The sequence below is a fragment of the Ictidomys tridecemlineatus genome, chromosome 2 (genome assembly GCF_052094955.1).
Source record: "Ictidomys tridecemlineatus isolate mIctTri1 chromosome 2, mIctTri1.hap1, whole genome shotgun sequence".
Taxonomy (NCBI): Eukaryota; Metazoa; Chordata; class Mammalia; order Rodentia; family Sciuridae; genus Ictidomys; species Ictidomys tridecemlineatus.
The window spans coordinates 21,397,452-21,410,622 of NC_135478.1; the positions used below are offsets into that span (position 1 = coordinate 21,397,452).

At 37.0% G+C, this 13,171-nt stretch overlaps 1 protein-coding gene across 2 annotated transcripts in view; it reads left to right on the forward strand.

The window, feature by feature from the left end:
- Positions 1-13,171, forward strand: part of Ulk4 (unc-51 like kinase 4) — a 496,824-nt gene that overhangs the window by 220,703 nt on the left and 262,950 nt on the right. For both annotated transcript variants that reach the window (XM_040290054.2, XM_013361299.4), the window contains one exon: positions 8,001-8,049. In XM_040290054.2, the coding sequence (XP_040145988.2) occupies positions 8,001-8,049 (49 nt within the window). The remainder of the gene's footprint in view (positions 1-8,000; positions 8,050-13,171) is intronic.

The following is a 13,171-nucleotide window of genomic DNA, read 5'->3' on the forward strand; positions in this document are numbered from 1 at the left end:
TTTCTCTTTATGTTAAGTCTGCTCCCCATTCTGGTCCAAGAATGAACATGCCTCTTTTGCTGTAGTTTCAACATGAGCTATGAGATGGATTTAGAGTCACATGTTGCAGAATCCTTAGAGAAAGGAGACCCGCTGCAGAGCCACAGGCTTCAGAAAGACAGGAAGGGAAGTGGTGGGGAGGTTCTGGACCCAGGTAGAACCTAAAGCACTGGCAGGATGTGGGAATGAGGGGCCACAGCCCTCTGCTGGTGATCAAGAGCATTGCTGCCTGTGTAGGGGCAATTCATGTTAAGCCCTGGATAAATAGGACTTTCAGGTATATACCAGTGTCTGCAGTTTGGAGGCATCAGGGATACCTTGAAAAAAGAGTTCTGCATGCTGTGTGGAGATCCTCTTGACTACAAAACACTCATTTCACTTTCTGTGCTTTCTGTGATAGTTACACTTTGTAGCCCTGTTTCGTTCAATAGATGAGGATTATCACAGGACTGTATGGAGCATCTGTTGAGGTATTAGGTGTAAAAATATTTTGCAAAGTAGTGTATGCAACGTAAAATTCTATTTCTGCTTAAAATATTCTTCCTGTTGGAAAACACTTGCTTTTAATCTCATCAAAATTTTCTTGCTAAAATTCATCTTTTTCATGCTATTTTAGGCAGTGGGAAGTTTCTTTATGTAGGAGGTACATTCTAATATATCTTCATATTGTAACTTAATTCTGGGACTTTCTTAGTGAATGAAGCAGTCAGCCTTATAACTTGAATTAAGTTATTTTGATATGTTTTGTGCCTTCTGGGGTATAAACATCCTCAGGGAAGAATAATAATGCCTGCTCCTGAGACACTGTAGATCTTTGTAAAATGGCTTGATCTAAAATTTATTCATGCAAAACCTAAAATATCAACCCTTCCCTTTTTAGTGTATGTGAAAAACAATTCCTAGTGTATATTATTCCATTTTTGTTAAAGTGTTCTGCAATGCTGTGTAAGTGGATTAGCAAGCATTGCAGGCAAGGACAAGCATTTCAAGGAGAAAAGCTGCAAATGTTATTGCTTTCAGGGTAGACATCATATCATACTATAAACATTAGGAAACCATTTCTTTTTGAAGCTGGTTCACTGAATCAGTAATTTGAAATTCAAGTTGATTTTAGAGATTTTTAATTTAAAATGACTGTCATTGGTCCACTAGATTGGTAAATTATGTAAACACAAAAGCTATATTTGTAGTATAATGCTCAGTCAGTTATAGAACAAATATGAAATCTAAAAGTCCTAACCAGTAGTGTTGGAAAACTAAACCAAGTCCAGCTGCTGTTTGGGGTAGATATGCAAGTTGACCAGAAATGGCTTATTCAGAGAATCAAATATGAATTAATTTTAGGAAGGGAAGCAGGGGCGAGATGGAACTGGATTGAGGAACAAGTTTAGACCTGAAATAGACAGAATTCTAAGATGGCCTTTAAGATTCCCAGCCCCTGGTTCTTGTAACCCTTCTTCTAATTATTCAATTAAACATTAATTTAATGCTGTTGTGAAGGGTTATTATAGTTCAGGTCCCACATTAGTTGACCTTAAAATATAGAGAATATCTGGCTGGGCCTGACCAATCATAAGAATCCTTGAAGTCTGGCCTAGTGTTTAGAGATGGAGAGAGTTGAAGTTTGAGAAGGATTGGACATGGAAGAGAGCCTCCCTTCCTGGTTTTGAGAGAGTGGAGTCAAATGGAAAGGAATGAAGGAGATGAGCTGGCAGCCAGCAAGGAAACAGGGACCTCAGTTCTCCTATAGGGAACTGATTTTGCCAACAAGAGGAGGCTGAAAATAGATCCCTTCCACACTAAGCCTCCAGATAGAGCTTAGCTTAACTGACACCTGGATTCTGGCTTTGTATGCCTCCAAGAGGTTAACCTAGACATCTGACCCACAGAATGTTGAAATAATAAGTGGGTATGACTTTGTTTTGTGCTACTACAATGCCCACAGTTTCCCCCCTTATAGCATTTTAGTGACCTATTAACTGGTTTCTGACTCTATAAACTAGAATTGTTCAAACTGTGGTGAAGTAATATTTTAAACACTTTCTATTTGATACAGACTGTTTTACAAAGATGGCCATGAAAGTATCTCTTATCCTACACTCTTTTCTATAAAGAGACTATGCCACATCTTGCCAAGAGTTTGAGTCTAGTTGCCTTCCACTTGATTCTGGACTACTTTAATAACTCACTTGTTCCCACTTAGAACCCGGAGAAATCAACACTACATGACTTCCAGGGCTGGATTAGGCAAGGCCGTGTGGCTTACCTCTGGTTTTCTTGGAGTGTTCACTCTCCAGACAATCTCTGCTCAGAAGCACCCTCTCAATACCAGCTGTCATTCTGGAGTGTCCAAGGCCACAGGGAGAGGGCAGCAATAGGCTCCCAGGCGAACAGTTAATGGAGCTTTCCTTTACTTATCCCTGCCTAGCCAGACAGAGGAGCTGTGGTAAGCACCCCAAGCCTTTGTCTTCCCAGCTGAGGCCTCAGACATCATGAAACAAAGACAGTTCATCCCCACTGTGCTCTGTCCAAATTCATAACTCGTAGAATCCATAAGCATTGGAAAATGGTTATTTCTTTATGCTAATAAGTTTTCAGTTGTTATGCATCAAATGGTATTCAGATTATTTTTTTAAAGTTTTTATTCTCACTTGTTACATATGACAGCAGAATGCATTTTAATTCATATTACACATACAGAGCACAATTTTTCATATCTGGTTGTATATAAAGTATATACACACCATTCGTGTCTTTGTACATGTGCTTAGGGTGATGATGTCCATCTCATTCCAGTGTCTTTCCTACCCTCATTCCCCCTCCCACCCCTTTGCCCTATCTAGAGTTGGTCTAATCCTCCCATGCTCCTCCTCCCAACCCCACTGTGAACAAGTCTCCTTATATTAGAGAAAAATTTGACTTTTTGGAATTGACTAACTTCACTTAGTATTATGTTCTCCAACTCCATCCATTTACCTGCAAATGCCATGATTTTATTTTCTTTTATTGCTGAGTAATATTCCATTGTGTATATATACCAATTTTTCTTTATCCATTCGTCTGTTGAGGGGCATCTAGGTTGGTTCCGCAGTTTAGCTATTGTGAATTGTGCTGCTATAAACATTGATGTGGCTGTGTTTTTAAGTCCTTTTTGGGTATAGACCGAGGAGTGGGATAGCTGGGTCAAAAGGTGGTCCCATTTCCAGTTTTCCAAGGAATCTGCATACTTCTTTTCATATTGGCTGCACCAATTTGCAGCCTCACCAGCAATGTATGAGTGTGCCTTTCCCCCCACATTCTTGCCAACAATTATTGTTGTTTGTTTTGTATTCTATTTTTTTTTTTTTAGTTGTAGCTGGACACAATGCCTTTTTTTATTGATTTTTTTTTTTATGTGGTGCTAAGGATTGAACCCAGGGCCTTGTATGTGCTAGGTGAGTGCTATACTGCTGAGCCACAACCCCAGCCCTGTGTTTGTATTCTTAATAGCTGCTGTTCTGACTGGAGTGAGATGAAATCCTAAAATACTTTTGATTTGCATTTCTCTAATTGCTAGAGATGTTGAACATTTTTTCATATATTTGTTGATTGATTGTATATTACCTTCTGAGAAGTGTCTGTTCAATTAATTGGCCCATTTATTGATTGGGTTGTTTTTTTTTTTGGTGTTTAGCTTTTTGATTTTTTCATATATCCTAGAGATTAGGTCTCTGTGTGTGTGTGTGTGTGTGTGTGTGTGTGTGTGTGTGCGTGTGTGTGTGTGGGGGGGGGGTAAAAATTTGCTCCCAAGCTATGGGCTCTCTGTTTACCTCACTGATGGTTTCTTTTGCTGAGAAGAAGCTTTTTAGTTTGCATCCATCCCACTTATTAATTCTTGATTTTAATTTTTTTGATATAGTAGTCTTATTAAGGAAGTAGGGGCCTAATTCGATATGATGGAGATTTGGGCCTACTTTTTCTTCTATTAGGCACAGTGTCTCTGGTTTTATTTCTAGATCCTTGATCCACTTTGAGTTGAGCTTTGTGCATGGTAAGAGATAGGGGTTTAATTTCATTTTGTTGCATATGGATTTCCAGTTTTCCCAGCACCATTTCTCCAATGTATGTTTTTGGTGCCTTTGTCTAATATAACTGTAATTATGTGGGTTAGTCTCTGTCTTCTATTCTATACCATTGGTCTACAGGTCTATTTTGGTGCCAATACCATGCTGTTTTTGTTACTGTTGCTGTGCAGTATGAAGTATGTTATAGTGATGCAACTTGCTTCACTCTTTTTCTAAGGATTACTTTAGCTATTCTGGGTCTCTTATTTTTCTAAATGAATTTCATGACTGCTTTTTCTATTTCTATGAGGAATGTTATTGGGATTTAGATTGGAATTGCATTAAATCTGTGTAATACTTTTGATAGTATGGTCATTTTGACAATATTAATTCTGCATATCCAAGAACAAGGGAGATCTTTCCATCTTCTAAGGTCTTCTTTAATTTCTTTTTTTAGCATTCTGTAATTTTTGTTGTAGAGGTCTTGTACCTCTTTTGTTAGGTTGATTCCCAAGTATTTTACTTTATTTTTGAGGTTGTTATAAATGAGGTAGTTTTCCTCATTTCCCTTTCAGAGGATTTTAAAAATATTTTTTTAGTTGTTGATGGACCTTTATTTTTATTTATTTATATTTAGTGCTGAGAATCAAATGTAGTGCCTTAGACATGTAGGGCAAGTGCTCTACCAATGAGCCACAACTCCAGCCCCTAGAATAAATATTTTTATAAAATACTACAAATGACTTAAAAGAAAATTCAGAAAAAGATATAGAGAGAATAGGCAGAAATCACAAACTATCTTTTCCATGCTACTGTTAGTCAAAGCAGTCACAATTCTGCCGAGGTTTAAAGGCAGAAGAAATAGACCCTTCCTCTCAAAGAGAAGACTCAAAGAATTTGGGAATGATTAAAAGAAAAACATTTTATTTTGTAATAGCTTTATCTCTACGGAAAAGTTGCAAAAGTAATCCAACGAATTTCCATCAGCCCTTCAGCCAGCTTTCATTATTGTCATCATCTTATAGAGCAAAAGCAGTGTACAAAGAGTCTCTTCAAATTTTTAGATATCAGATGTTCATCTACAACTCACTGTGAAATAAAATTAGTAAATAAAAAAAACATTTTTTTTTTTTTGCCCCTGTCCAGCGTACTATAGAACAGTTCTAGGTTTGGCACTTCAGGACAATCTTTGCTTCATTTTTAATTTTTAAGTACTGATTAAACCCAGCATATTCATCTCATTGTCCATTTGTTGATCACTTTCCAAAATTTTGAAAAAAAAGAGTCTTCAATAGTTGTAACTGTTTGCAGACACCCTGGTTCTTTATTTGCTTTAGAGTTACATGTAAGGTTAGTTCATAAATCATAGAAAACAATATAGAATTTTTAATGACATTTTTAAACTTTGCTTGAGTTCCCTTTTAGTTTACTAGTGTAACACTGAATTATGTTAAATCAAGGAACAAAATTTGTCATTTTTGACTGTTCAGAAGAATGTAAAGCCTGGAGTTTTACATTTTAGAGGGGACTTTGAAGACAATCCAGCCTGCTCATTATGCAGAGATCTGGAGAAGAATGTGTTCTAATTTTTAAGTATGAATTACATTACAGTAGTTTAGTTTGGTTATAACTTATTATATTTTTAAATGAACAGGTTGGTCTTGTGAGTGCACACTTCTATATCTGAATGATACAGCAGCCTATAATAAATAGAGGGAGACTTGGACTTCTAGTTATCATTGGAGAAGTAGTGGCACCTTTGTTCTTGGGACTTTCTTGGCCTTAATTGCTAGGATAACTTTGAGATATATGCCCTTGGATATTTCATCCTGGACCTAATGATATTTTATATCATGAAGCCTTAAGACAAAGTTAGTGAAACAGAGAGTTAATATTTAGGAAAGTGAGAAAGAAGATGATGAATGTGCTGGACCTGAAGTTGTGCTTGGTCTTTAGCTTGTGCATATCTCATCCTACCTAGGCTTGGTGTGAGGTGCTATATCCTCACATCTGAGCCTTCCATTGCCCAGGAAAGTGAGAAAATATACATGAACTTACAACTTGTAATCAAACCCTTTTTCCCTTTACAGAAATTACATATTTATTTTAAATATTTTGTTATTTAAGTTTTATTTTATTTAAATTGACAAATAATAATTGCATACATTTGTGGGATAAAATGTAATTTTATGTTACATATATACATCATGCAAAGATTAAATCAGACTTATATATTCATTACTGCATATACTCTTTGTGGTAAGAACATTTAAAATATCTTAGAAATTTTGAAATAGAAAATATATTATTTACTAGCATATTAACTGAGCTATGCAATATTACACAAGTACTTGTTCCTCTGGGCGGACTGAACTTTGTACACTTTGACTAATGTGTCCCCTTTCTCTGTCCAGTTCCAGCCCTAGCCTCTCTGGTATTCACTCTTCTATTCTCTACTTCTATGAATTTGACTTTTTAAAGATTCCACAGATATGTGAGATCATGTAGTGTTTTCTTTCTGTGCGGGCTTATTTCATTTAGAATAACATCCTCTGGATTCATCTGTGACAGAATTTCCTTCTTTTTAACAACTGAAAATTATTCTGTCATGTGTTTCACCACACTTGCTCTATCCACTTATTCATTGTAGGCACCCAGGTTGTTCCTGTATCTTGGCTATTATGAATGATGCTGCGGGGAACAGTAATCACATTTAATTTTTCTGGACATTGAAATAGGTCTTTCTAACTGCTTTAGTTGTTGGGAAACCTCTCTATCTCTTACCTTGACACAGATTTGTAAACACTGATATTTTTAATGGTTAATCTCATAGGCATTTCTTTTATCCATGTGTTACTGTGAACAAGCTACTGGGAAACAGATGATAAAATTTGTTTCCACCTGGTATTTTTTGTAAAATAGACAAACAGCACATATCTACAAAAATGCAATATGCTCATCTTAAGCTTTGTAGTTTATCATACGAAGTTAATTCTAATAAAATATTACAATGGAGTGATTTTTTTTGTTAGAAGTAGGAGCCAGCAAGCTTGTGGCCCCCAAATGGCCCATTGTCTGTTTCTTGTAAATAAAGTTTTGTTGGAACATAAACATGAACTATTTCTGTATTATTTATGGCTGCATTCATATTGTGATGACAGATGAGTAGTTGCTATAGAGACAGTATGGCCTGCAAAACAGAAGATATTTACTATGTGGACTATTGCAGCAAAAAGTTTGCTGAACCCAGGATTAAAGGACTATTTAAAGATTGAAATATTGTTCTTAATAAAAACTGACTTTTGAATAGTTCTGGTGTTATCAAGGCTAGTTTCTCTTAAATTGCATGAAAAAATTATTCTGTTACAATTGATGAAAATTTATAACTAGATTTGATGAGGGAGAGTGCCTAGAGTGTATTGGATGATTGGTGTCCAATTTTTTAAAAATTAAAGGCCATTAAAATTCATTGTACATTAATTCATTAATGCCGAGAAGACAGCTAATGAGGCATATATAAAAAATTACAGTGTCACATGCTTATAATTTAACTGTACTGAGGATTGGTTACATTCTTTGAACTGGCAAATCTTTTTGATATTCTTTATAATAATTGTGAATTTTAATTAATATTCACATTAAAAATATCAGTCTATTTAAGATTTCACTTTTATAGATGAATAAGACCAAGATAGTAGTCACTTTTAAAGAAGTCTCATATTTCTTGTATTTAATAGCTATAGTTCAGTGTATTAAAATTGAGTATTTAATCATAATGTTTCTTGGTTACAGAATTTAACAGTTAAACACAGGGACTTCCTTGCTCCGCATCAGGGCAATAGCTTAAATACATATATTGTAATGTATAGTTTAAATATACACATTGTAATGTGTGGTTATCTTTTTTTTTTTTAACAGACTTGTGGAAGAAAGCAAACTGATCCCACTCATTTTTGAAGTAATTCTGGTAAGAAAGGAAATGGGCTGTTAAAAGTCTAAAGATTTTTACCAAGCTATCTTTTTTTTTTTTTAAATCCCAGATTCTAACTCAAAGGGTTGAATATTCTTTATCATCTCACTTAACCTCATTAGATCTTTTAGCTTTCTTATCTGTAAAGGGATGATATGCTCTGAAATTGAATGGAGACACTATTTAATGACTTCCCCTTTCACAAGTCATTTGCATCTTATTTCCATTGAATAATATGTGTTTTCATCATAGAATGCCTTATCTGAGTTTGGTTTGTGGAGAGAGGGCAGGATGATTATTGCTAAAATTGGTATGAATTTTATGATGCTCAATATGAACATTACTGGGTACCAAACCATCAGTTTTATGTCTAGTTAGAAAATTGTCTTCTTTAGAATTTAGAATGGCTTAGTTTTCTTTTACCATGTTTTTTTCTATTCATTGAATGCATCTTAAATATCATCTATGGCTCCTATTTGTAGAGTCACCTCTAATAAATCCCTATTTAAATCCCTATTCATACCCAGAATTAGGCTGAAAATGTAGTTGGTGTTTAGAGCAAAGGAGTGCCCTTGGCAAAAGGTTCTTTTGTTCATGGGTGTGTTATCTCTGTTTACCAAGTGTGTTACCTCCAGAACTCAATGACAGAAAAAGACACAAAGGTGGGTAACTTTCTGCAGCCAGGTCAATCTAACCTACCATGGCCATCAATGGAGCATTAGCTTCATTAGCTTTATCATTTTCTTGAATCATCTTCAAATACTAGAAGAAAAATTTTTTCTATGCTATTATGACTATGTCATAAACACTGCTTTTTTCTTAGCTACAGGTGCCCCTTTCCCTTTCAGGAATGCTGGCTGGGTTATCTTGAGTATCTTTGTCCATTTGCACTGCTAATAAACTTCTACACACTGGGTAATTTATAAAGCAAAGAAACTCATTTCTTATGGTTCTAAATGCTGGAAAGTCCAAAATCAATGTACCAGCATTTGGCATCTGGTGAGGGCCTTCAAGCTGTGCCTCACATGGCAGAAGGTAGAAGGGCAAGCATGCATGATGGTGTGTGAAGCTTCCCATTGGGGAGAGAGCAGAGCTCATAGCCTAAACACCTCCTGAGGCCTCACTTCATAATACTGTCACATTGACAATACTTGAATTTTGGAAGGGACACCTTCAAACCATAGCCCTCAGCTTTTGACATTGTATGAGGAGTAAGGGTAGTAATGGGCAGCATTCTCAAAGTATGGCTTTGGTGACCAGATGGAATAGAGCTGCCATGCTGAATGGAATATACAAGACGAGAGCCTGGACTGAATACACTACAAGGGGGTTTTCAGGCAGTATCAGGAGAAGGGATATAGAAAACGGAGATGAAGAAATGGTGATTGGGAGCTGTCTAAAGCAGATTTTTAGGTTTTGCCAAGTGGTATACTAATAGACACCTTTAGTAGGAAGGATGAATAATACTTGCGGATTTGTTTTGGAGGATAATGTACAGCAAGGTGCTAAGTTTGGCCACATGGTTGAGAGTGGGACCAGCCACCCAAACCATCCAGACCACCACATTTAGTATGCATTTGAAAAGTAACCAGTGTTGTAGACTTCTAACACCAGAATGGAGTTAGGCACAGTGGTGCATGCCTGTAATTCCAGCGACTTGGGAGGCTGAGACAAGAGGATCACAATTTCAAGAGGAGCTTGGGAAGTTTATCAAGTCTCAAAAAAGAAGGATTGGGGATGTTGCTCAGTGGTAGAGAGCCCCCCTCCCCCGTTCATTCCCCACTACTTTCTCCACCCCCAAAATAAATGGGTGTGTGTGTGTGTGTATGTGTGTATTTAGAACGGATAGATGTGATTCATCTTTGTGGCAGGAGGCTTTCTAAACTGCTAAGTTTAATTCACCTTTTGTGAGAAGAAATTTTCATTCTACCCTTTGGCTATCATCTCAAGGTCTAAAATTCTGATATAGAAAATTCTTTCTTGTAGGTTACTTAATATATTAATGTTTGTGTACTGAGCACCTAGCAAGTACTTCATATTTTACACTGAAGTGAAAGTTTAATTAATTAGTCACTGCCACAGTTTAAGCCCTTGTCGTGTGATTGTGACTGTGGTAGGGAGTGAGTAGAAAGGGACATATCTGTTCAGGTCAGGAGTTAAGCTGGTCCTAGCCCCATAGATATGTCTGGGAAGATGCTCTTACTCTGAACAAAACAGCCCCACACTCAGGTTTCTTGTAGAAAGAGATCTTCATGCTAAAAAGTAAAGAATAAGGGACTTTAAAACACTGCTTCATGGAGCAGTACTTTGATGTCCTTGAAGAGCATTATTAAATTCCTATTCTACTTTTGTCTTTCTTGAGTTAAATAATCTTAGATTTTTTTCTGTTTAAATACATTTTTGATCAGTGGAAGGTCTTCATAGCCATTATCCCATGAACTGTTACCTTGACTTTTTAAACTTTTTATCACTGAGCCATACATAACAATATTTTATTGATTCTATGAATCACACATTTTTCAGTTTAACATTTCTGAAACTGAGGTATATTTTCCAAATCGATGGTGTTTTACAATTGCTTTCAGTGAGATGACCTGGTTGTCATTGCCTAAACCAATTTATTTCACTTTTATTTTCCTTGTTATAAATGCCTGAGAGTGATATATTATAAAAATCTGTCTGAATACGTCTGAAAGAGCTCTTTCAATAAAAAGAAAATAAAATTCCGAGTAATAAGAAACTGTGTCATAGTTTAATTGGCAACATTTTTCTTTCTTAGCACTTGATAAAATAATGGTGCATCTTAGAACTGACGGGTTCCTAGAGTCAAGGAAACACAGTATGTACTTCAGTTCAGTTTGCTTTCTAAGTTTTGAGGGCCTAGGTGTTGTCTAACATATATATGACAGCTTCTAGCAATGCTGTGATCAGGACAAGGAGTAATGAGGAGATTGTGTGGCACCCTGCATGTTTGCTGCTCCTTATGCCTTCTAACTGCCCATTAACAAAATGACAAAAGAGCTTTTCACTCACTCAGATGGTGGTCTACCTTGAACCTTGATGACTTTTTTCTTTACTCACAGCCCATAGCTGTTCATGTTTGATGTGCTTACAAACTTCTTACAGGCTTTGTAACTTCTTTGTTCTTTTCTAAAGTCCCCGTGTGGTATGCTTTTACCACCAGTACATCTCCTAGATGTTTTTCATTAAGAAAGTAAGCCTGTCTCTTCTGATGGGCAGAAATTGCTGGCAGCTTCTGTTGTTTTTCCTGCAGGCCTGGAGGCAAGTGCAGAGGCATGGAGCAGAATGCTGAATTTGCTGTCCTGTGTGTAGAGAGTAGCCATGTGGAAGTCTCGGGGACAGCAGGCATTATATGGTCCACCAGGAGTTCCAGGGATGGATTCAAACTGTTACATGGCCAATTAAAAGTATTTTTTTGTTGTTTTGGAAGGAAATAAAAGCAATCTGTAATTGTAATGGCCCACTCAGGAGGCACAGTGCTTCTTCCTGTCTGGAAGGCTGTATACAAGGCCTTCTACAATAATGTTGCCAGGAAAAAGCGATGTGTAGCACATCATTGGAGGAAAGAAGTCACAGCTGCTGTCTCACAGAAGTAGTGACCTTTCTACAGGGCCTCAGGACAAAGGAGTTTTCTTGAAGAAGGGGAAGCACTGCAGTTTGAGGAATGGGAAAGGCAAGATCAGCACCTGGCATGGTGAGAACTGAGGCCTCAGTATATAGAGCAGAAGTCATGGAGAAGGGGTTATGTAGTGAGGCTAAAGGATATTCTGGGTGAAATCCTGAAGGGTCATATACTACGTTTATATCATATTTGTGCAAGTAATTTAGGCCCTTTAAAACCAGACACTAGCCTCTACCTGGAGAGAGAAGGGGTTGGGGTGATTCTTTTAGAATCCCTGTCCTCCTGCAATGTGGAAGTAGACTGATCAGTCACAGGTTTGGGATGTGGAGCAAATTTGGCTTAAGGTCACGGGCATATACTGGCATCTTGAGTGTCCCTGCATCTTTAGCCACCACAGGATGAAAACAGGAAGCTGCAAGGGAGGCTTTTAGGGTCAACCAAAGGAATTGTGGGGAAGGGAGCATGGGAGACAGAGATGGTCTGAGGTCTGATCCAAAGTCCCAGGAGTTCTGATAACATGACAGAGCAGAGTGGGCAGCATTTCAATCAAATCTGTGTTTCAGCTGGAAGTTGCCCTAGTTTTAGCTGGCCAAGCAATGGAGAAAGGTAGGAAAGGTGATTGTCCTGGGACCTGGGTACCACTTCCGCGGCAGGGCCTATCTGCTTTAGAACTCTGAATTTTCTTTGGCAGAACCAGTGTTCGGCAGGGAATGAAAGACGAAGTAGCATTCATTAGAATAAGCAGAATTGGTTTCTAGTGTATGCAATCTTCTGGGTCCACAGCAGCAAGGCATCCTGAATCTGCTTAATAAATGTGTGTTCCTGAAGAATGTGAGCCCTCAGAAGCATCCTGATGACTTGGCTTTTATGTGTAGAATTGCCAGATGAGCAGGATGAAGGATGTTCTTTTTTCCAGTTTGCCACTTTCCAAAGTGTAGAAGTTGCTTTAAAATGTGTTTTAAATGTGAATTTGGATGTATCAGTCTTTGAATGTTGCTATAACTCTAATCTCTCATTTTATTTCAGTGGTTTATGTTTTGGCTACTTCAGTAAATCATTTTAATGCCAAGTAATATAGGCAAACTCTATTTTATTGGAAAAAATCTTTATTCATGGCAGATTTTCCAATATGTGCCAAAATATCGCTGTCATGATATTTTATGAGTCTGTTCCAAAACAAACAATTGAAGAGCAATTTCAGTGGCAAATGTTAACAATAAAAATGTGATTAGCAATACACTAGTTTGACAATAATATTGTTTTAACAATCCTTGAAAATAGCAGTTGAAGCAACTTTAGTAAATCTTTCAAGTGAACTGTGTCTTTAGAAAAGAGTTTCTTTATGGACCCTTGGAGCCTAAAGAATTTAATCACTGGGTCATTAAGGTAGTATGGAGTGGCAGCTACATTGCATTTAAGAAAAGTTTTCAATCCTGTGCTTCAGTCTTTTAAAATTTCTTTGCTCTATTCTAGTTG